At 39.8% G+C, this 25,281-nt stretch overlaps 1 protein-coding gene across 1 annotated transcript in view; it reads left to right on the top strand.

Annotated features, from left to right (window-relative positions):
• Positions 1 to 12,036: 12,036 nt before the first annotated feature.
• The window catches only part of dipk1c (divergent protein kinase domain 1C), a 38,746-nt gene continuing 25,501 nt past the window's right edge, over positions 12,037 to 25,281 (top strand). The window contains exons 1-2 of the mRNA XM_080521620.1: positions 12,037 to 13,076; positions 14,998 to 15,986. Of these exons, the coding sequence (XP_080377746.1) occupies positions 15,765 to 15,986 (222 nt within the window). The 5' untranslated portion in view covers positions 12,037 to 13,076; positions 14,998 to 15,764. The remainder of the gene's footprint in view (positions 13,077 to 14,997; positions 15,987 to 25,281) is intronic.

Genomic DNA, 25,281 nt, shown 5'->3' with positions numbered 1-25,281 from the left:
TCCATGATGTCACTTCCAAGTTGCCTTCACTCTCACAAAAGAATGGATGGGATACACCAGTCCTCTCCAACTCCTTTGTGTCCACATGCCTGGGGTGAAAATTGTTTGCTTGCTTTCCTTTTCCTCCATGTGGTTATGAGATTCATTCGATTGGATATTTTCCTTCATTCTCACATCCTCCCGTTTGTGTGATAGTTTGAGTCCTCCATGTCCATGAATTTCCAAGGTTGAGTTGCTGGATTTAAGGTTCCGACAGTCAGTTTGCTTTTCAAAATAAGAGCTCATTGCTTTTTAAGAGGCTTGGGAACATCCAGTTTCTGTAGCATTTGACTGATGGTTTTGCAGTTGTTGCAGTAAGGTTTGCTTCCAAGTCAAGCAGCTCTTCCTCAGTTATTCCTCCTGCTCCTCCAAAGCAGACCTTTCATTTAAAAATGCAGCACAAACAATGCATGCAGCCTTTTCAGCATCTGCTCTTACTGCAGTAGAAGGGGCTGGATTTCACACTTTTATCCATTGATTGGTCAACAACATTTGAACCACCACCATAATTATGTGCCTCACCTTCATTGTTTGCAACCCAGTTGCACCTCAGAAATATATTTGTTGAACACCGTTGTTACTTTCAAACATCTTTCAGGTTCTCTTTTTTAAATAAGGTCAAATTAAACCCAACAAACTTTCATGTATGCATGTGGCATCATCGCACAACCCAAGCAGCTCTGTCACCATTTTTGTTTTAACAAATCGTTCAACACAAAACCTTGGATGCCATCCCCTATGCTGGCTGCTAGGTTCAGTTTAGCCGTTGCTGAGGGGTTTGTGGCTAAATGTGAAAGGCTGACAACTGTCAGTCAGTGGAATAATTTGTTTATTCAGTGTTTATTCCCACACCATCATCGTCATCAGCGGCAGACACACCAGAGTCAATGGGGACATCAATCATAGCGCTGCATGCCTCCATGGTAACCAGTAAGTAAAAGTACAGTGTCAAAAAGGTCTGCAACTTGCTGCAGCAACCAATGCATTGGATTAACAACTCTCCTTCAAAATATAAGCGCATATGATTTTTATTTTGACGCATTGTGTGACGCTACATGGAAATCTACCTCCTTGCGTTGGGCGCCATGCCTGCAGTGATTTTCAAGTCCAACGCGGCTCCAAGAACACTCCAACACGACCCCACACTCCAACGCCAAAGCCCAGCATAGGAAGAGAAGTGAAAAATGCAAAACAACATGGTGTGATATTTAAATACATATCTAGTAGATCGACTCACCTGGATCCAAAGCATTTGGCCTCCACCGCCAGTAGAACCATTCACCTGACTCCAAATCATTGGCCATTAGGCTGATGTCACCTGGAAAACAGAAAGGGAATTGGGTGAAATTGTTAACCATTGAAATGCATATCCAGTAGAAACACTCACCTGGCTCTGAAGCGTTTAGCCTCCACCTCCAGTAGAAGCACTCACCTGGCTCCAAACGGTCGGCCATTGTCTGGTGACACCTGGAGAACAGAAAATAGTGCAAGTTAAAATACCATTGAAATACACCTCCGGGAGAAACACTCCCCTGGCTGCGAACTGTTGGCCAATAGGCTGATGTCACCTGGAGAACAGAGGAAGAGAAAAACATTTTTACAAAGATACCATCACCATTGAAATGCACATCCAATTGAAAGACTCACCTGGCTCCAAACGGTCGGCCATTGGTCTAGTGACACCTGGAGAACAGAAAACAATGCACGCTAAAATACACCTCCAGGAGAAACACTCACCTGGCTCCAAACGGTCGGCCATTGGTCTAGTGACACCTAGAGAACAGAAAACAATGCACGCTAAAATACACCTCCAGGAGAAACACTCACCTGGCTCCAAACGGTCGGCCATTGGTCTAGTGACACCTAGAGAACAGAAAACAATGCAAGTTAAAATACACCTCCAGGAGAAACACTCACCTGGCTCCAAACGGTCGGCCATTGGTCTAGTGACACCTAGAGAACAGAAAACAATGCAAGTTAAAATACACCTCCAGGAGAAACACTCACCTGGCTCCAAACAGTCGGCCATTGGTCTAGTGACACCTAGAGAACAGAAAACAATGCAAGTTAAAATACACCTCCAGGAGAAACTCACCTGGCTCCAAACGGTCGGCCATTGGTCTAGTGACACCTAGAGAACAGAAAACAATGCAAGTTAAAATACACCTCCAGGAGAAAGTCACCTGGCTCCAAACTGTTGGCCATTAGGCTGATGTCACCTGGAGAACAGAGGAAGAGAAAAACATTTTTACGAAGATACCATCACCATTGAAATGCACATCTAATCAGATTAAGGTTCAATCCATTCGACTCGCATCCGCTTGTTTGTTGTGTGAAAGATGCGAATCTTCCATGTCCACAGACTTTCAAGCTGAAGGTTCCGACAGATGCCATTCTACTTTTTCCAAAGAGGAGCTCGTTGCATTTGAGGTGGATTGTGAGGAACGTCCAGCATTTGAGGCATTCAAAAGATCATTTGGCAGGAACTTTGTTTCCAAGTCAAGCTGCTTTTTCTCCAGTGTTCCTCAAAAACATGCCATTCCTTTAAGAAATGTATGCCACCTTTCCCGCTTTGTTGGAACCATTTTCATGTGCTTCATTGTTTGAAACCCACACTTTCCCCCTCAGAAATGCATTTCTTCTTTGACACAATTTTTGCTTTTAACCAAGCTTCAAGTTTGGTTTTAATCAGGCAACATGAAACCTCACAAAGTTTCTTGTACACATATAGCATCACTGAACACCCAAATCAGCTATCAGAGCATTTTGTACCATTGACTGGTTGTTTGACATGAAACCTTGGACGTGATCCCTTATGCTGGCTGCGAGGTCAAGCTTAGGCTTTGATAGTTTGCAGCCTTTCACATTTTGCTGCAGACCCCTCATCAGTCAATTGAATCACCCATTTTTCAATCATTTATTCCCACACCATAACTGCCTTCAGCAGCAGATACACCAGAGTCAATGGCAATGTCAGACATGGCGCTGCATGCCTCCATGGTAACCAGGAAGTAAAAGTTCAGTGTCAAAAAGTCAGGGCAGTCAATCAAAAAAAGTCAGTCTGTGACTCATTACAGCAACCAATGAAACTTGATTAACAACTATCCTTCAAAATATACATGCGCATGATTTTTATTTGGCCATGCATGTTGTGACAACCTGTAATCCTACCTCCTCGCATTAGGCGCCGTGCATGCATAAGAGAAGTTAAACAAAATTTAAAACATAAAATCACCATTTAAATACACATCCAAGTAAGTAAGTAAAGTAAAACTAAGTAAAACATTTATATAGCGCCTTTCTCAGACCATGGTCACAAAGCACTTCACATTTTCAGTAAAAAACATAAAACAGGAATAAAAATGCAAATACAGATTTAAAAGGCCAAGACAACACATTGATATACATAACATCCCTAAAAGAACTAAGCGAAAGCCTGAAGAAATAAATAGGTCTTCCAGGAGAAACTCACCTGGCTTCAAAGCATTAGGCATCGACATCCAGTACAAAAAGTTACCTGGCTCCAAATGGTTGGGGTTAGGCTGATGATGCCTGGAGAACAGAAAAAAAATGTTTAGACAACATATTGTCACTATTGAAATGCACATCCAGTAGAAACACTTGCTTGATTCCAAAGCGTTTAAGCTCCACACCCAGAACACTGACTCGAAAGTGCTGGCAATTAGGCCGACGACGCCTGGAGAACAGAGGAAGAGGAGAGAAAAATGTAACCAACATGCTCTCGCCATTGAAATGCATATCCAGTAGAAACAGTCACCTGGCTCCAAAGTGTTTGGCCATTAGGCTGATGAACTATCTAAAAATGCCCCCCCAAGTGATCTTACCAATTAAGCCACCAAACAATTGCTGGCCTCAGCTGCTCTCACTCAGGTCTGTGTCAGTGCAGGCAGAATGGCTCAGGTGAACTGCCCACCCCTTTTATAGACTCCACCCTTCTTCCTGCTGACTTCCTTTCACCACCTTTTCACATCTGACTTCCTGTTGCCACCATGTCACAGACACATGCGGTAGAAACACTCACCTCATGTTTACTTCTGCCTCCACCACATTGACTCAATTTTTATCATCAAATAGCTCAGGAAAAATTGTTCCTGGACCAGCCCCACTTCTCTAGAGTGTCCTGCCATGGACAATTGAAAAGGAGACTAACAACAATCAAATAATTAGATGAGTTAAAACAGGTGTGACAAAAAGGTTTTAGGAGGCTTCCTAAAGTACTTAAGGAAAGGTGTTAGGAGGCTTCCCAAAGGAGTTCAGGAAAGGCAACCATGTTGTTTTGACAATCAGTCCACACTTCCACTCGGTGGCATCTAGGTTACTGACATCTGCTGAGGTGGAAAAAGCTACAAATTTGATCAAATGTCGTATGAAAAGGAGATCCTCTGACTTTCTCCTGTGGCTATAACCACTGATATAATGTCAAATATCACAAGATTTAAATGTAAACCAAAGGAAAGGAGAAGCAAAAAGGTAAATGGCTGTCAAGTGAATAAAGAATCAATCAAACTGTAAAACTGGACTTTAATGTGTTGGTTCTACAACATCTAGAACATTCCAAATTGGGATCTGGGTTCTAGATGATTTCAAGTTGTTCCAGCAGATTATTGCTTTGGTAATTTATAATAAGTCCTGTAGTCATCCTGAGTTTCCCTGAACGCTCCAATGAGCCGGCCCTTTAAATGTTGTTGCTGCAAGTAACTGTGGGGCAGCAGGACCTGGTCTCCTTTGGTAAAGGAAGCATCAGCGTTTCCTAAGCTAAAGGAAGCTTTAAAGGAAGCATCAGTGTTTCTTAGGAAGAGGCTCTATAATCTGGATGTCAGAGGATCTTCCTTCTCTAACATCCAGTTTATACAGGTGGAAGATGCTCTATAATCTGATGTTGGAGGAGGAAGATGCGCTATAATCTGATGTCATAGGATGAAGATGCTCTATAATCTGATGTTGGAGGAGGAAGATGCTCTATAATCTGAAGTCATAGGATGAAGATGCTCTAACATCAACTGATAGAGCATCTTCCTTCTCTAACATCCAGATTATAGAGGGGGAAGATGCGCTATAATCTGATGTCATAGGATGAAGATGCTCTATAATATGATGTTAGAGAAGGAGAATGCTCTATAATTGGGGATAATAATTAGAGGAAGAAAACATTTTTTTTAATCATTTTAAGATTTTTTTCTTTAAGAAATCCTGGTAGTTTTAGGATTTTTATAAAACTTATTTCGATTTCATCAATTTCCCCACATTTTAGTCAGTTGTGCATTTTTTAAAAACCCTTTTTTTATCCAAGAGTTAAAAGTCCTTTTGAAAATAAGTTTGTGCATAAAAACGATTAAATATGTATTTGTGTATAATTTAGTGAAAGGTTCCTGGAGCCACTACAGACGAGCCAAAGAGCCACATGTGGCTCCAGAGCTACAATCCTGCAGAGCCTTGGTTAAGAATCATGGCCTTGCTTTGGTAGGGTTGCAGTTATGCCATACTCTTCCTTTTTGGATGATGGATTGCACAATGTTCTGTCAGATGTTTTTATAACTTAAACCTTCTTTAAACTTCTCCAAAGTTTCCTCCCAGACCTCTCTGCTGTGTTCTTCTGTTTTCAACTATGCTGTTTGATTACAATGGCCCTTTAATGAACATTTGAGGCTTTTACAGCACAGCTGGAGTCATACTGAGATTAGATTGCACACAGCTGGACTCCATTTACTCATGAAGCTCTTCATTTCAGTTCCGTTCAGACGACTTTGTCCCACAAGGGGCATTTCATTTGCAGCTTTCCAGTGTGTCCAGTTACATTCGTGTATGCATTCAGTCTTCAAAGAAATAGTAACTGAGTCATCAGTCATCAATCTGTAAAGGAATTAAGCATGGGACAAAGGGAAACGCCAGAATAGCTAAATAAAAACAGATAACAGAGAAAGCAAACTAAACAAAAAAGGCAGTATAAAAACAAAAAGAACTGGAGTAAAAAAATGAGAACAAATACATATCTCCAAAATGAAATCATTTACTATATTTAATGTTTTATGTAGTCATTAAAAAGAGTCAATTAAACTTTTATATAGAGGGTTCAGAGTAAATTAGATGAATGTTTTCAGTTTATCTGTAAAAAAAAAAAATATATATATATATATATATATATATATATATATATATGCAAGCCATGTATTGTTTTTGTCTGTCACAGCAATTACATTTATATTTTTGGTTATGTGATAACATGTTTAAAAGTTAAAGGGGATAAATACTTTTAACATTTAATTCTTAATATTCTTATTTCCATATCTTCGAGTGGAGTCTGAATATATCTTATATTATGTAATCACTAAGTCAAATAAATAATTATCATCTCTTCTCCTTGAGTTTCCTGGTTTTCTTGTAATTACAACAATTGACCACAAGGAGATGCTACAACAATAGCCTTTACACCAGCAGAGTCTTTAAGAGACTCTCGGTCATCTCAGTTATTTGACTTACATTCAATCAATGTTTCAAAACCATCTTCATGATGCTGTGTGTGTGTGTGTGTGTGTGTGTGTGTGTGTGTGTGTGTGTGTGTGTGTGTGTGTGTGTGTGTGATTTCAGACTGACCCACAGAGATTTGGACATACAAGGTGTCAGAATGGGAAAATGAGGACATTATGGGATGTTTACATACTGGAAGGTTCAGGGTCGATCATTAGAAGTTAAGGGTGCGTAATTATGAAGGAAGTGACTGTCAGTGTCCCTTGAAGGCATGAAAACCTATCGAGTTTGTGCTTGTCTTTCTAGTAATTCAGTCCTCATCCTGCCTGATGAGGACTTTCTCTCATTCTACTTTCTGACATCCCAATTAAAGGAAGTCCAGGAAACATGAAGGTGAAAACATTTGCCGAGCCAGCAACTTTGAAGAGAAAGTGTTTTAGTGAATGAACCCACCTGTGAGATAAGTAACTGCAGCACAAGAGCAGCGACCTCCGTTAATTGGCTGCGTCTAACGAGGAGCGCGCCGGCTCTGTGATCGTCTGCCAAAAACTCTGCAGAGACCAGCGTCACGCAGCCAGAGACTCTAATTGGCAATTACCAGAACAGGAAGCACTTACCCTGGAGCGTGTGAGTATTTACTGAGGCCGTTTCCAGAAAGTGGCTGGATGGTGCTCAGCTGCTGGATGTCGTCTCCGCTTCAGTCTCTTCCACAGAAAATCTGATCGTGCTGACTTCTTCTTGACCTCTCTGACTTTATTACAGATTATTTTCATATGAGATACGACCAGCGGCAACTCTGACTTCCTCCTGAACAACATAAGGCTGCTAAATGTTGCCTTTGGCCGACCAGGATAGAGATCAGTGGAATAAATAAGCAGCAACAGCCTGAAACTTTCAGACACGATGCAGTAAAGCTTTTTCTGGCACCAGAACAAGTCAGAAGAAAGCAAAGTGAAGGTGTTCTGCCAACTCTAGAAATCTGCTCAGAGGCAATGTGAATGCATTGAACACTGATGAATATGGTGCATTTCACCAATCAGGGGAGGGGGCACATAGAAATCACCACAAACATTAAACAATCACTATGTAAACATTTAGTAATGATTTTCATAAAATGAATCATAATGATGTTCCTACTCAAGAAAGTGTTTTCATCTTTTACACAAAACTTAATTCACAATTTGTGAATCATATTTATTGTAATTTACCTCACTAATATTTACTTTTGTTTATTTTTAGTCCAGTTTTTATTATTATATATGTATTATGTTCTAGGCATCCTATTCCAAACAAGCTTTCATTTTGACATCGTAATAGGTTTTTAATGCATTTTAAATCCTGATTTTGAGCACTCTCACTCTTTCTAAGTTTGATTTGTATTTTTAGTAAAGGTTTTTTTTTTTTTTGGGGGGGGGGGGCTGTACTTATATTTGGTGTTTAAGGTCGCATTTCTATGATAGTGTTTCAAGTGTTTTTACATTTTATTTTCAGAAAGGTTTTGTGTTTACTTAACGTTTATAACAAACGAGAATATCCATTTCCACAGAAACAACAGAAATTCTTAAAACGATTCAGCAAACATGCCAGACCACTAGTTGGCGCTGCTGATTGTTTTTGTAATGAAACCAGAGAACATCATGACCAAGTTGGATAGTTTTTCCAGAGATTGTCAACTATAAATCAACTACATGTGTGCATTAGCAGTGTCTCAAAAAAGTTGCATTTCCCCGTTTCCATGGAGACAGAGTTGGAGCATTTAAAAAAAAAAAACAAGTTCCACCTTGAGAGTGTTTTCAGTGGCTCCGAGCACAACTCTCGTGTAAACAGATAGACAAAATGGAGCCTGAATCTAATGAGGAATCTCTGTTCCACTGTTTGCTCCTTTGTAATTCTATTACTCCACTCTGTGTGAGATATAAAGGTTTTTTTTGCATGAAATACTGAGAATGATTGGATTTATTGATTACAATGAATCAGGTCTAATTATTTCTTAATAATACGCGTCAATTGGAAAACTAAGTCTAAACTGAAGTAAAATAGTCCATTGAAGGAATCAAAGCCATTTTAAAAATACTTCTATTGAACATTTCAGTGTCCCAGTACTCCTGGATATTTTCTCATTGAGTCACTGGGCAGTTATCAGGGAGCTTGTCTGGACGCTGGCAGAGATTACAGCAGAGGATTTCACCCCAAACAAACACTTTCCCACTGAGATGGAAAATTAATGTTTAATGGAAACTCAGTTGGTCTCATCTTCACCCCTCGGGCCACAGAGGACCTTCCTGTCATCTCTGCCACCCAGATTAATGTTTTTAATCTTCTCTGAATGCAGCGAGAGGAAGAAGACGAGGAAGAGTTTCGGCTGCTGGTGGAGACCAAACACAGTGTGACCGTCACATCAGGATTCTTTATACAACAAACATCCACACTCATCCACTCATTTTCTACATCACCGCCTTCAGCTCAGAGTAGCATTACATTAAAAACATTATTATGAGCCATTATCTCATTAATTATTATTTTACTTGTAAATATGGACATATGTATTCTGTGTGTAACTATGGACATAGATAACTGTGGGATAGGGGTATTGAGTTACTGATGGTTGGAATGGAGAAGAGGGAGGAGTAAATTAGCTTATGCTTCATCCTACTCCTCTTCAGATGTGTTCAGTGACTTGGGTTTTTTTTTTTGCTTTGCTTTGTTATGCTTGTTTGTTTTGTGGTGTTTTTACACTGTTTTGAATTATTTAATTTGTTTCTCATACATCTGAAATAAACATTCCAAACTCAAGATTATGTTGTTTCTTCTACCTTTGTCTTGTTCATTTAAATGTTTTTCCTTTTTCATATTTTCTATTTTCCAGTTTGTTTTGTTCTTTTTTTACATTACAAAAAACGATCAATTAATCAAACATTCCAGCGACCTTCCAACTGACTGAGGACTGAGAAAAACATTAAAAATAACCCATAAAAAAAACTTTTGGTTTATTTTATGAGTGATTCGGTGAAGCTGTATTTTACCTCGTGTTTGGTTTATGATTATTTCTGCCCTCTAGTGGCCACAAGTTGGCAAATACAGCTTTAATTTCTCCATCAATCACAGTCATTACGGGTCTGGCAACAACACACACACACACACACACACACACACACACACACACACACACACACACACACACACACACACACACACACACACACACACACACACACACACACACACACACACACACACACACACACACACACACACACACACACACACACACACACACCAATTTAAAAATAACCTCATGGAACATTTTTGTGCCCTGAAGGCATTGAACTATACATGGAGCCACGGACACCCCTGCTTCGTCTCTCCTCATATTTGCAAAACTTTATTGGCATTTTTACAAATAGGGCAATTACCAACATGCCAAAGGGCCTATGTGTGTGATTTTATTAAATCGCTCGTTGGATTTGGGGGAGGAGTGTCGGCAAAGTGAGGATGGATGAAGGAGGAGAGGGGCTTTCATTTGGGAATGAACCTGAGAAGAGGTCTGCTGCCATGGCAGCGGGGTAAAAGAGCAGGGAGAGGGAGGGGGAGGAGCGACGAACCACAGGAGCATGTTAAAGAGAGGGGCAAAAGAAGGAGGGGGTTATATTTTAAGAAAAGGAGGAGTTATTTCAACCATTATTTACTCCCTAGAAGAAAACTCTTGGGAGCCCACAAAGCAAACAAAACAAGTCTAACACACACACATTCCTGTCTATGGCACACAGAGGAGACTCAATGAATATTCCTAAAGTGAAGACTGCCACTTGAGAATCACATATAAGGGAACGTAAATTAATTCTGGATAGTAGGGAGTGCTGGTACCAAACACACTGCTTCAGCTTTCAGGGAACTATCAGAAAAATGCTTACAAACAAATGAAGCTGCAAAAGTAATTTTTTATGGTTTCCCTGCGATTTTTAGAAAGATACAAGTAACTGGAAACATGCAGTCAAACAGTATATACAGCCCAATTTCATGTTGAGTGGGCCAGAAAAATAGTGTCATGATAACCTTGAAAGTTAAACTAAAGTTTTTTTCTTTGTTATGACAAAGAGTACACATGATCAAAATGTCTATATTTTCACAAAACCAAACAATCAATACAAAAAATAACTATATTCTGAACATAAAGGCAATTTGAATTAAACCTTCTGGATGAAAATATAGTAAAACATCCAAAATAATCCTATAACTATTGCATTATGGGTATTTTTACAATCTCACTTTGAAGCTAATGCTAGTGTGCTAGCTTTCATGGCAAAATCATCGATATCTCCAATCAGGGCTCAGTGTTGTGTTATGCCTACTAATATTTAGAGATTTGTGTTAAAAACAGATCTATGTTTATTTTGAAATATTTACCATTTGCTTGGTGGCGTCACTGGATTGGAGACTTTTGCAGGCCAGATTTGGACCGCAGGCCTCGTGTTTGACACCGCTTAGTCTAAAGTTAACCTGGTCTGAAGCCACCAACTCCAATCTCGAACTACCCTCTCAACTGTGTATAAACTAGTCCCAAGGCAATGAAAAACAATTTATAATCAGTCCAAAATCTGTGTGGAAGCAGTTTGAAAACAGTCTAAAAGCACTTTATGAGAAAGAGTCAGGATGTAGCATAAATTCATTTTATAAGTGATCTCAACACTGCTAAAAAAAAAATATAATAGAATGGGTTTTAAAAGCTGTTGATGAGATTTCTAAAATGTTTAAAACCAGATCTGAAACAATTTGAAAACCACAATAAAACTCGTAAATAAAAAAATTGAATCTGATTGAAAGACCGAAAAAGTCCAAATTCAAATCAATCCAGAACCCGTCAAGAACTCATTTAAAACCATTCTCAAGGGTTAGTATCAAACTGAAAAAGGTATTAAAGTCAATGATATCCTCAAAATTGATTTGAAAAACAGTCCTAGAACTGCTTCACAAAGAGAATCAAACTAGTAAAAATATGTCCAATGTCGCAAGAGCTGTTTCTCAACAAGCTCAACGTCACTCAGCTGGCGAGAATCCAGAAAGCCGACTCGTGGTTCCTGGATTTAAAATGTGTTAACAATTAACATTTACAAACAATAAAATAAACTTTAAAATGATGAAATTCATTTTCTGTTTTCTGTGATCTCCAGAAAAGAGGCATGCTCTTACAAGATTAGCAAAACCACACACACACACACACACACACACACACACACACACACACACACACACACACACACACACACACACACACACACACACACACACACACACACACACACACACACACACACACACACACACACACACACACACACACACACACACACACACGGCTGGAAAAGAAACAAAAAGGAAGCAGAGAGAAGGGAGGAAGAAAAAGGAATGGGGCTGAACGAACAAGCCTGAGCTCGACACACACACACACACACACACACACACACACCAGGAGGAGAGAGAGCGAGGAGGCAGTAGCAGCACTGTGAGCTTGGAGCTGAGCGAGGCAGCAGGCGGCTGCAGGAGTCTTCTGGCAGTCCGGATTCAGGACTCATTTGCAAACTCACAGCTGGATCCTCTACTCTCAGTCTCCCCCCCCATTTCAGGAGCATCACCGGACCCAGACCTGCTCCTCCAGCTGAGGCTCGGCCGTCGCGGGAGGGTGATTCAGACCAGAAACTTTGTGATCTCAGCAGCTGTGCCTGGAGGTTGAACGTCAGTTCTCCATTTGATGCCTTCAGGCTACAAGGTTGCGAGAAAAGCAAAGTTCAGAGCCTGCAGACATCCTGCTGAAAAATTCTATCCCAGAACTCGAGGAGCTAAAATCTGTAGTTTGTCCAGAGGGACGGATCGCAGCCACAGTTTGGTCTTTTTCAAGCAGCAGCTTTTTGAGAGGAGATGTAAGAAGTGAGAGAACCTGCTGAGGAATCAGCACCTCCAGTGGCAAGACAAACGGAATCCAAACAGCCTGAAGGATTGTTGGAGTTCCATCCACTACAAGACCAAACAAATGTCTTTCCTTTGTCAGTTTTACTAACTCAACCCTGATTTCACAGCGTGTCAACATCGTTTTGGACGTACAAGACATCCTCTGAAGAACTTGTCGTGGAGAAGTTTGCCTTGTGGATTCAAGTCATCCATCATTTCCTCTTCAGTCACTAGAAGCAGAAAGGAGTCGTACTTTGGATTCTGTTGAAGGATTTTACAACATTCATTAGAGCGTCCGAGGGTCTGACTCAAACTGGATTACAAACCTAATTCCGACTTTTATTCACCATGTTGGGAATCAGGAATACCCTCCATCTGCCAAGGAGCTAAACTCACAAACCTCTGAGGAGATTGAAGGTTCTAACCCACAGGTTAATCTCTTCTTCATCCCTCAAGAAGTTCTTCAAACCAACTTCTGCTCTGTTCAGAGAAACTGTAACCAGATGTGACTGCAGCATCTTCACACAAGCCTCCATCAGATTTCTCATCTCCAGCAGGTCTGCAGGATCATCCACCTGCTGCATCTGGTTGAGCTCCAGGATTCCGAGGTGAGAGTCTCAGTCTGAGGGTAGCCCCTCGTGGTCTTATCTTAATGAGCAAAATAATCAAAAACACATTCAGATCAAATGCCCAACTTATACAGTGGCATCTAACCCAAACTGAGGATCTGAAAAATTTCACACTGCCATTTGGTTTGGTTTTCTTTCACACTGCATGTTAGCAAGCGGACAAACCACCTGGACAACGTCACATAATGACAACAGCTGCTGGTTCCTAAAACTGTGAAAAAAAAACAGTTAAAAACAATCTAAAACCAGTTTTAACAAAAACGCTTTAAAACCAGTCTGAAACCAGTTAAAAACGATGTAAAATCAGTTAAAAGCCAGAGTCAAACCAGGCTGAAGAAAATGATGTCATTTCATTTGGCAGGACGCCAGAGTTCCAAAATGTCTACTCCAAGAAGAAGCTGCCCAAACCCATAAGCCAGGCCCCCTTACCTCAGGCCCCGCCCATCGCTGCAGGCACACTCTCTTTTCCATTTGTACAATTTTGGGGTATTTTGCTCTGGTGTTATAGAGATTTTCATATCATCTGACCTCCTCCACCGCTCTTCAATGGCATCCATTTTGTTTGGTACATTAAATATACATTTTTAAGAGAAAATCTTTTTGATTCTCCTCTTATGCACCCTGTCAAGTTTATAGGAAAAAAAAGATTTTGTAAGTGTTTCTTCTACAGTCATTCTAAACAGTAGAAAACAGAATTTCTAAATTATTCAAACTGTATGTCTATCATTTCCTGGCTGTTTAGTGTTTAAGACGTCACAGACTATGAGGAAGGCCTCAGTTGAATCCAAATCCTCTTCACTTCGTTATGCTGTTTGAAAAGTGAGCAGGTCAAAATTAATGATTCAAAAGTGCAGACTGGAGGAAAAGAGGCAGTTTTAAACAGAATTTGAAGGGAAAAGAAGATGCAAACGGTTCTCCTCTTCTGAACTTTCCGTGAAGTTAGGAGGAAAAACACAACAAGGTTTTATGAGTTTGTTTTCCTTCTAAACTACTTTGTGAAGTGGAGAGGAGCCGAGAGTGGCTCAGAGTCACGGTTTGAACCCCTCACCTCTGCAGGATCGGAGATTATTTACATTTCAGGGTCAATTCTGCCCAGAATGAGTTTCCCACCAAAAACCGAAACTTCTCCTACAACAACAATGACTTGCATAGGGAGGGATTTGAACCCCCAACGCTCCAGTTATTGGATGACCAACTCTACCACTAAGCCACAGTCGCCCAAATTAGGTTTTCTTTTAAAATTAGCATCTAATAGCATCCAAATCTTCATGTGTCCATGGAAATGTTGAGTTCTCTCCATTGTGTTGCTATTTATAGGGCGTTGTTCTTTCATTACAAAAACAAGCAACAGTGCCACCTCATGGCCCGGCATACTAACTACCTCATTTTCATTATCTCTGCCATTTCCATGTAAAATTAGATGTTTTTCAGAATGTTGCCTTGTAAATGGTAAACCTTTCTGAAAACGGGTCTCAGTCACAGAAGCAAGTTCCGGACCACGGCTGCTTGCAACTTTAATTGTGCTTCATTTGTTTTTGTTTTAATTTTATATTATATTGCATATGCCATTTACAAGACTGTAAATTATACCTGGAGCCAGTTTGTCTATACTGTACCCTCTCAACTTTGACACAATTCAGTCATCATGTGTGCTGATATATTTTTTTTTAATTATGTTTAGTTTTGTTGTTTGTTTTTTAAGCACTTCCAAATGTTCTATTCGGGATGGGCTTGTACAGTTTTCATATCCTGAAAACATGCTAATGTAATAACTAAAAAACATATTTTAACAAAGTATTTCAACAAAAGGGTTAAAAAAAAAAAAAAGTTCCTCTGATCAATGATCAGCAGCTTAATTTCCACTCTGACTCTCCTTTTCTCCATTCACTGATCATTCCAGATGTTCAGGACGTCGATTTCTCACACAAGACTATTTCAAAATCCCTGATTGCGCAGAAATGTGACAAAAAGGAAACTCTTCCCTTCTCATGGTTCAGTTTTCTGAAGGTTCTTTTTCCTGTTTTCCACTGTGAAGACGTTTCTCTGGCGGATGTTTGGAGGGTTTTTTAGCAACACGTTGGGTTTGAGAGATTGGAAGACGTCTTGCCGAGAGGAAGCTCGGCGGCCACCTGATTCCCACTGTGGAAAACACCCCGACCGCCCAGACGCTCTCACCATGAATGAACAAACTGGACATGTGGAAACGGCGAGTAGGCGAGCTGCAGTCCCCAGGTCTGGATCCTGTCGCTCTCATTGGAAGATTACAGGCTGCGTGCCTCTTCTTCCTCATATGTTTTTATCCGACAGTGGACTTTTATTATGAAGGAAATGCTGAACGCTTTCAACATCAGCATTGTTTGAATGACACTGAGGAAAAACCTTTGAAGGGAGGAGATCACAAACTTTTTTGAATTCTAAACTGCAGGGCATCATGGGAAACATATCAAGTAAACTTGTTCTATGGGAAGTTACAGCAATACGCCGATGACTTGATTTACTCCTGTACATTTCCTTAAAAAGAGAATTGAAGGATTATTTACCGTTCAATCAATAAAACCAACGCCTCCTGAGTCTCCAATGATCCAGAATCTGGATTTACACTTAGAACCTCTCACCTGAATACTCGGAGGATCCAGCTGAGGACGAGGAGGTCTGGTGACCCCCGTCATGCTGCCCGGGGGCCCGGTGGTGGCCGGTGTGGGCCGCGGGGGTCGGCTGTGCCTGCTGCGCTGGCTGGGCCTCAGGCTGTGGTCCAGACGGGGGACTCTGGTCTTCGCCCTGCTCTGGTTTGGTTCCTGGTTGTTCCTGAACGGACTGGTTTTGGTGCACAGGAGCATCCTGTCCGACTACTGCACCGACGACAAGAGCAAAAGCATCCTGCAGAGACTGGTGAGTCGGGAAAGCATGCTCTAGGTCAGAAGAACTTAACTCTATTGACATCGGTGTTATCTAGTGCTTCCACACAGTTTGTACCTGAATATTTTTACATATAATCAATGTCTTTAAATGAATTCCACATGCAGCCAAACAAAACAAAGAAAAATATGCAACTGATAATCTGAAAAATACCGTAGTCAAACAACTTTTGTACTTGTTACCTTGAATTACTGTATTTTACAGTCTATACTTCCCATCCGTTAAAAAATGTGTAATGAAGAGTAAAAAACATAAACATATATAGGAACAAATTTAGATAAGAGATGAACCGATGCAGATTTTGCAGTTCTGATACTGATCCCAATGCTGTGGCTTTGAGTATGAGACAATACTGATCTGATGGTTGGCCTGGAAAGCTACAGACCATACATGTGGAAAATAAATGTGGTATTACCAGCACACCTCACAATGTTTACTTTAGAGACATTACAACCTGTCATTGGTCAAGTTGGAGTATTCAATGTGAAAAACTTCCACGCAGCACATTCAGTCCTTTGTATGACAGCATCTTATTCACCATTGAGCTCATATTGCTTTATAAAGGATTGCCTTTAGTACTGGTTGCAATTTCTAATACCTCTTCCATTTATTTTGATGATATCATCCAGATATTCAAGCCAGATATCGGCTCGCTGCATCTCTAATTTAGATGTTATCCTTGAACATTCTGTATGTTTCTTCCTGAGCATTTAGGCCACAATTAGCCTTTTCTTCATCAGCCTTCATCGCGGTTTCTTTTCCCTCACAAGTTTCTCACTCTGAATTGTTTCTGCTTTCTATTTTTTACTTTAAATTCTACTGCAGACATTTTTATTTTCTGAGATATTTTTCTTGCTCTGTCAGTCAAATATGAGAGAAAGTGAGGTTTGTCTGTAGTACTGTAGCAGCATGGTGTCATAAAGAGACATCTAGTGATCCAATATGGTATGTACCGCTGTATTGTGATATAAAAGTCGCTTCTCAACAAACAAACTAAAATATATGCAACTTGTGGTCCACAAATTGGGCACAAAAGGGTCAGACCTCTTTAAATGTCTTCATATTGTTATTATATTAAATGATTTATGAGTTCTACAAATGTGACAAATTACAAGTAAGGAAAGAAATCAAACTTTGTGTCCATATAATGTCACAACTTGGAGTTAAATTACCTAAATTACCAAATGAGCTAGAAATATGAGATGCTTAAGCAATACATTTAATAAACGTGGTGACTGTGACAAACATGGAAATAGACTCTTGTAAAATTGAACACATAGCTCAAAATTCACACTATTAATATTTTTTTACTTTGTTTTTGTCTTGTGCTACTTTGTGATTTGCTCTTGTTTGACAGTAATTCTTAGACAACTGATATACTATTGGTACTTTATCTTGGTCATATTTGAAGCAGGGAAACCCGGTACAACAAACAATACCCGTTTTGTTCCACAAATTAATTCTAAAAGGATGGAAAATATTGTTCAAATACAGGATTTTTTGAAAAATGACCATATGTGTTTATAATAATTTATTTGAATACTTGAGGACAATTATTTCATATTAAGGCCTTTTCTTTTTTTTCTTGAATTTTTTTTTTTTTTTTACATAAACACAAGAAAACAGAACATTCAGAAACAAGAACAGTAAAACAGTATCACAGTACATCGCAGTTGTCAGCCATTGTTTTCCACTATATTTCTAGGTGATGAACATTCTTATGGAATTTGGTAAAAAGGTTTTTTTTTGTACAGCATTTTGAATTGTATGATTGTACACAGGTTATGTATGTGTAGGATGAGGGAGCAAGGGAGGCTTATTTCATATCTAAAATATATCTTTAATTTAGTCCATTTCGCAGTGTACGACTGCTTTTGCGGGGGTATTCATGTCAAAGCATTGAAGAACTTTCTGTTATATTTTCTTAATAAACTACTATTGAAGGGAGAAAGTTGGTCAATTGTGAGCATGAAGGTGAGATAATGACAGTTTTAGTCTTGAAAGTGTGTTTACGCTCTTTGTAAGACCTCCATCTCAGTCATCAATATTTACGTTCTGGAGGAGCGTTTGTGTCTCTCATCAGCCAGCCACTTGCCTACACAAGTGGGCGGGTGGAGATAAACAGCCGGGGGGGGGGGGTCGATGGCTTTAATGAGCTCCTTTCTTATCGCTGCAGATCTGCTGCTGATGGGAAAAGCACAAAGATACGATGGGACTCTTTCACCTTGAGCTCTCCTTGACTTTCCTCTTTGAGTCGGAGTTCATCTCCACCTCCATCAGGCCTGGAATCACAGTGACCGTCAATCCAAAGCCCACAGGCCGTCGTCTGGTTACCGCAAGACGCTGGTGAACAGATTCTCTGGTCTTATAGTGAACATTCAATCTATACGGACGTGGCTCCAGATCTGCATATGAGGCAGTGTTAGTTTACGATAAGTAATTTGGCTCTTTGTACAATGAACGATCAATAGTTTCATGATAGTACACCAAACACTGTATGGTCGGGCTTTCTTAGGCTTGATGTTCGTATGTCTTGCATCCTACATCATAAATCATTTGATTGGCCATTTTTGGGATTAATGATCATATGTTGTACACTATACATTGTAAATCATACAAATGGTTATATCAATGTTTGGTATTGATGATTGTACATCATGCACAGCCACTGCAAGTCTATTTTTGGTATTAATTATTGTACATCATGCTCCATTCATCAGAAATTGTATAAATGCCATTTTTGGGATGAATAATAATAATAAAGTTGAGGATTTATACAGCGCTTAAGTCTAGGACACTGAAAGATGCTTTACATTTCATTATTCCTTCACTTCATACTGGATGGTGGCAAACTAGTGGGTAACCACAGCTGCACCATTGGCCCCTCCGACCACCACCAACCACTGCATTCACTCAGGCAGCTTGGGGTTCAGTATCTTGCCCAAGGACACTTTGGCATGTAGGCAGGCAGAGTTGGGAATTAAACCTGCAGCCTTCCAATTGGACGACGACTGCTCTACATCCTACATTCTACGAACTATGTTTTTCACTATCAATGATCATACATAACACACCCTACATCGTAAAATAGGTGTTTGACCATTTGTGGTTTTGATGATCATACGTTATAAACCATACCTCATAAATCGTATGATCGGCCATTTTTGGAATCAATGATCATTCAACGTACATTTGTATGATCTGTGTTTTTAGGCATCGGTTTACGTACATCCTACATTGTACTAACAGCCAATTTTGGAATAGTTTTGGTAAACCCTAAATCATACTTCATACATGAAGTATCATACCTTTGGTCTTTTTTGGGATTCAGGATTGTACATTGTATATCACGAGTCTATGAACAGTTTTTTAAGGTGACTGGCTGAATGATCAGCTGCAGGTCTACGAGGCGACGTGATCACAACGAATCATCCAAGACATGTCAGCAGCACATAAATGTGAGAGAACACAGGCTCACGTCTGTTTCTTCATGAGTACGATTACAAAGAAAAATGTTGGTATTTTAGAAGCTAATGGATATTAAGCTAGTTAAAGGGGGTCGACCTCCATTCTAGCACTTTGTGGTTCAGGGTCTTCTTCAAGAACACTTGGACTCATGGGCAGAGGACACTGGGGATCGAACCGCTGGTCTTGGCCTAGACCTGCTCTACATTTCAGCACCTGAAGAGTCTTCAGTTGTTCTGCTCCTTTGGAAAATATCAAGATAACTCGAGCTCAGAAAGCTTTTCTCTTTCTTTCCCCTGAGCAAACAGTGAAGAAACTAGTGAACGTTTAAACCAGGGGTTCAATCTCTGGAGCCACACGTGGCTCTTTGGCCTTTTTGTAGTGTCTTTCTGAAACTTTCACTAAATTATACCTATAAAACATTTTTTTTATTTAGTTCTTGCTTTATTTACACACTGGAGTCGTTTTCAAAATTACTTTTATCTTCTGAATGAAAAAAGAATTTCAAAACAGGCAAAATAATTAGGAAAAATGCTAAAATGATTAGAGTTTCTAAAAGGTGACAAAAATATATAAAATTGAGAAATAAGAGCAACACTGCTAAGAAAAGAGATAAAATTGTTTAAAATAAAATGTCCTTCCTTCTTGTGGCCTTAAGACAACTTAACTCCTCCATGTAAATAGTATTTGCTGTGTTTTGAGTTAATTTCATCCTTTCTGCGCTTTAATATTCAAAATTATTCTTTTAATTTATATCCTGTCCTATTTGATATTCAAATGTCTTTATATTTATTCTGTGTGAATTAAAGAAATTCCCCTCTGGGAATAATAAAGTATTTCTATTTCTACTCTATTCTAAAATTGCCTGAAAAATGAAACGACTATGATCATGTACAAAAAACAACTGAAAATGTAATGAAATGTTCACTGTCCTCAATGCTAATTGAAACTTAATAAATGCAACCTAAGATACAGTTTTAGTACGTGTTTCAAAACTACAGTAAACACAAAATGTGTTTTCCAGCTCCAGATAAACTTGATTTGGTGGAAAATCCCAAAAATTGTTCTTTTGGGCACGAAGGCTGCAGACTCCGGGATCAAATGGACGCAGAGTTCTGATTTGAACCCGTCATCTTTCCCTGGAGCTTCGATGTGAAATCTCTCCCTGATCCCAAGTGGAAACTGATGAAATCCTAAATAAACCCCCGGATCCAAAGTCAACAGAGTGCTGCCTCCGTCATCCGTCAAGACTGTTTGGAGAGTCTGCCCAGAACAACTCTGGCTTTTGGCTTTTAGAAGCTTGTTTGCTCGCTGACAGATTCACGTTCAGGACGATGTTTACAAGTGAAAACAATCAACTTTCACTGGCTTCTCAATTACACCTCAACTTTCACTTGAAATCACTGGAAACTGAAGTTGTAGAGAACAGCTTTGTTTTTAACGGTTACTTTGTCATTTTGAACTGATTAATCAGCTGGCTCAAATCTGTTTTTATTTGAAAAAAATGGTGTATTACTGTTTGTTAACATCAGCAATAGGTAGCTTTTTAAAAGATTTTTACCTTTTACCCCAAATTGATGAGAAAAAGCTTTAAATAAACCTGTAGGAAGAAGCACGCAATGCGAACACCTGTGATTAGCTTGATTCTTCTAACAGAGGTGTCCTGGTGTCACACGTTAGCGTTCCCTTCATTCTTTGACCGATTGATAACTAAATATTCCAGTTGTAGGTTTGTTTCTGCACATGCAAGTTGTGTCGGAGGAGAATCTGTACGCATATTTATAGTCTAGGAGCCGACGTGTTGCCTGTCTCTGCATGTCTGTTACATTCCTCCAACAATTTACGGCCCCGCCGGCGTTTTCCCGACCGGACGCAGCTCAGATTGCTGTAAGCAACATATGAACATAAAGAAGTTTTAAAAAAACACAAAAAAAACAACCTGCTGCTAGCTAGCAAACATCTTTCCTGCGTGAACTCTTCCTATGTTTTAACATTTAAGCTTGAGTGACAATTATATTCACAAAAAGATGCTTGCTACTTAAAAACACATTAAAACTTTTTCTACTAGTAGTTATATTAATATAAATTAGCTTTGGTCCATTTGTAAGCTTCCTTTTCAACTGGTGTCAGAAGCTTTCAACTACTTCCAGAACTGTTTTGGAAGTTTTGCCCTTGTTTTTACCGTTTTTATTATTTTGATGCTAGTTACGCTTTTTGATAACTTTCACATTCGGTTGGCTTCGTACTCGATTTGCGTTTCCAATCCTGTTTTTCATGTTAAACTCAGATTTTAGACGTTTGCTGTTTTGAGAGTGATCAAGCCCAGATCTGCAGAAAAACCTCTCAGAGCATTTGGGAAGTCTTCAGTTCACTGCAGCTGCTGCTAAACGAGCTCTGAAGAAAAGATGAGTGCGACACTTGCCAGCGTCTCGCCACAGATGGTCGGATAAACAAGTAGCAGCTGGAGGAGAAACGGTAACACTGAAGTCTGAGCTTGGTGAGGGCTAAGGGCTGGATGCTGAAGAGGTTTTCAGATTAGCTTAACTCTCCTTCTCGACACATTCAGGTTTTATTTCACGTGTGTTTTAAAGATAGTGTGCATTTAAGCTTTCTCAAGCTAGTTTCTGATGTATAGACTAATTTCACGTTAGCTTTGGACTTTCTACCAGTTTCTGGCTTTATTTTAGGCTATCATTACGACTGGCAAGTTTGTCTGATTAGACTTATTTCACTCTAGTTTAAAATTTGATTTTATATCTTCACTGATCTTAAGATGTAGCTGGGATTGAAGCTAGCTGCTGGCCTGCTCTTTGAACAGGCTCAGATTCATTGTCAAATTGGTTCAGCTTTATTCTAGCTTTATTTGCTTTCAGGCTAGTTTGGGGCTTGGTTTTAGATCAGCTTTATGAAACGATTAGGTTAGACGAGTTTCAGGTTTGATTGTGGATTAGTTTTGTGTTAGCTTTGGGACTTTGTGGCAACTTTCATTTCAGGCTACTTTCCAGCTAACCTTCATATTAGCTTGATTATAGAGCAGCTTTTGATTCATTTTATGCGAGTTTTGGGTTATGGAAAATGTGGGGCTTGACGTTAGATGTTAGGGTTAGGGTTAGGGTTAGGGATGCTCACCACTCACCTGGTTTAGACCCTGTCTTCACGACAACACCGTTTCATGTAACTGCATCGTGTTTGGACAGTCATCCACACAGCATTTTAGGAGCTTGAAACTTTACTTTTGTAATTATTAAATGGGTTTTATAAAAAAAATTGGGGAAATTTTAAAATGAAGTCTCGGCCTTGACAAGAATGGATGGACAAAATGCACAGTAGCTGAAAACATTGACGTCATCGCCCCGCCTCTCGACCCAATAACCCCGTGATGTCACTGAACAATGGCAGACTTCATGCTCCACGTTGAGCTACAGATATTTTCTGTGTCTTCTAGGTCCGTGGGTATATGTCTGTGGCAGAGTTGCAGTGCCACCTAAAGGCCGGGCATGTACTCTAGTTTTGAGCCGTGTTCTTTATGACATTTGGACGAAAAACTTTTAAAAAGCAACAGGGAGAAAAGAGATTGTTTTGGTTCGTGGGGGCGGGACCTCAGACTCACTGACTCCAGGTGGGTCTGTCGATCCTCTGCCATTTGCTCGGGTAAAAAAAAAAAAAAGAGCTTTAAATCCAGGTGATTTATGGCTACGGGTCCGACTGCTGTCAGTTTGTTTGTTTCACCTGTGATGAACGAGTCTGAATCTCCAGCGCCTGTATCTCCAAATCAGTTTCCCTCTGACTGTAAATTACAACTAAAATCAGCCTGATATTTTCTCCTCTTGCAACGAGAAAGTAAAACAAGTACCATTAACATTGAAGTGACTACAAGCTGGTTAGCAGTAGCATTAGACATGAAACATATGGATAAAAAACACTATTTCATACTTTCACAGTTGTGTACTTGAGTGTTCACAGATGAACATAGCATTTTACCCCCAATAAAGCTGAGTTCTGTTGATGTTTAATGATACAAGTGATCATTTGGCAGCAATAATAAGTCTGTGTGACTTTTAAGGAAAACTCAGTGTTTGAAAAGGTTGAAAGTCTGAAGGTTTTCTACATGTTCCTACAAGCTGGCGATGAAGTCAAACCACAGCTTGGGACAACAAATCCATCACAAACTGATGAGCTGTTATGGAATCAAACCGGAGTCCCTGAACGCCGCCTAAAGGGACTTTTCACTGACAAACGCTCTTCCTTCCATAAATCTGAAAGTGATTGTTATTCACAGAGTATCTGCTGCAGGCTCACGGAAAGAAAGAAAAAACACTGACGAGGGGCAGTTTGACATGTACGAAGCGTGGAGAGACAAAATGGAGACACATTATGTTTTATGGTCTGACACTTCTTACCCTGAGGGACTCCATAACACCGCCAGCTTGGGTCTGCTGCTGCCAAATCTCTCAAAATTCCAAAGTGTGTGAACTTCATTAATGAAAGTAAATGCAGCAAATGTTTTACGAGCACCGAGATTGCCTCAACTCTTGTGGGGTTGAAAAAAAATAGCTTCTATGCAAAAGCACAACTTAACATATCTATTTGATATTTACTTATTGCAAAACATCAGAGGCTTAGGATTGAACCCTGAGGTACACCTAAAGGTCCTAAATCAAAGTATTTCCCAACATTTTTCATCTTTGAAGCTGCTCAGATTACCTCTAATAGAAGTCGGGGACTGTTTCTCTCGTCTGTATTATACATACCCACTCTCACTCACATACAAAAACACGAACCTTCAAAGTAAAAGCAAGAGTTACTGTACTTAGGGTTAGGGTGTACGTTTTTCCATGCAAGATGTGAGTTCATCCTGTAGATAATGTTTGAGTAAAAAAATGTTTGTCAAGTGGTTACCAAATGTTATGCACACATTTGTACCTATAACAAAACTACTGAAAATTCAATAATCATGTGAAAGTAATCAGTTCATAAAGCGACGTAATGTGTTGCTTTAAAATGGTGTCAAAAAAAGATACAGGAAAGATAAATCTGCTCTCAATGCCTTCATGATCAGTCATGTGGATTTGTGTACACATCCTATGAGTACATGTGAAACCAAACTGACATCGGACAAGCCAACGCATTCTGTCACGTCAGCAAAAAGCCGAGAAGGCAGGTGGAGCATCAGGCGAGTGCAAGAGCGGCTTGGAGTAAACGTATGAAATGCAGTGGGGATGATTTTGTGCATTTAGCCTGAAGCTGCGATGTTTTCACAGCTTTGTCACATTGCCAACACTGCATCACGAGACACATTGTCCTCATGAGATACTTTCAGGTCGGACTGTAAATGAACATGTGCTCAGATGCACAACATACATTTAATTAGTAGAAATATGAAGATTTAATCCCACTTTGCTATTAGCAATAGTCACAATTCATTATAAGATAATTGTTAACTTTTGTAATGGGTTGTTGCACAGCAGCTGTGTCTCTTTGTCCTGCCCAATGTTAGCTTTAGCATTAATCAGCCTCACTCTATGCTAAAACAGCAGCAAGTTTAGCATTGGCCAGCTTTGTTCTATCAGTTGTAGTTCTGCTTTAGCATTAGCCAGCACCCACAATGAGTTCCCATAATGCTTTGTGTTCAGTGCAGGGAACAAGTCATTGGTGAGGAGACATGAGAAATTTCTATTGATGAAGGATGTCCCAATAAAACTCAACAATCGGAAGCGAGTGAGTCTACAACACATTTCCACCTGGTTTCTTTCGTTACAAACAGACACCATGTGCTTATGATCCTGGATGGAAACCAGGTGAA

This window comes from Blennius ocellaris, assembly GCF_963422515.1.
Source record: "Blennius ocellaris genome assembly, contig: SCAFFOLD_91, whole genome shotgun sequence".
Lineage (NCBI taxonomy): Eukaryota > Metazoa > Chordata > Actinopteri > Blenniiformes > Blenniidae > Blennius > Blennius ocellaris.
The sequence above is the reverse complement of the archived record's forward strand: the minus strand, read 5'-3'. Positions and strand labels throughout refer to the sequence as shown.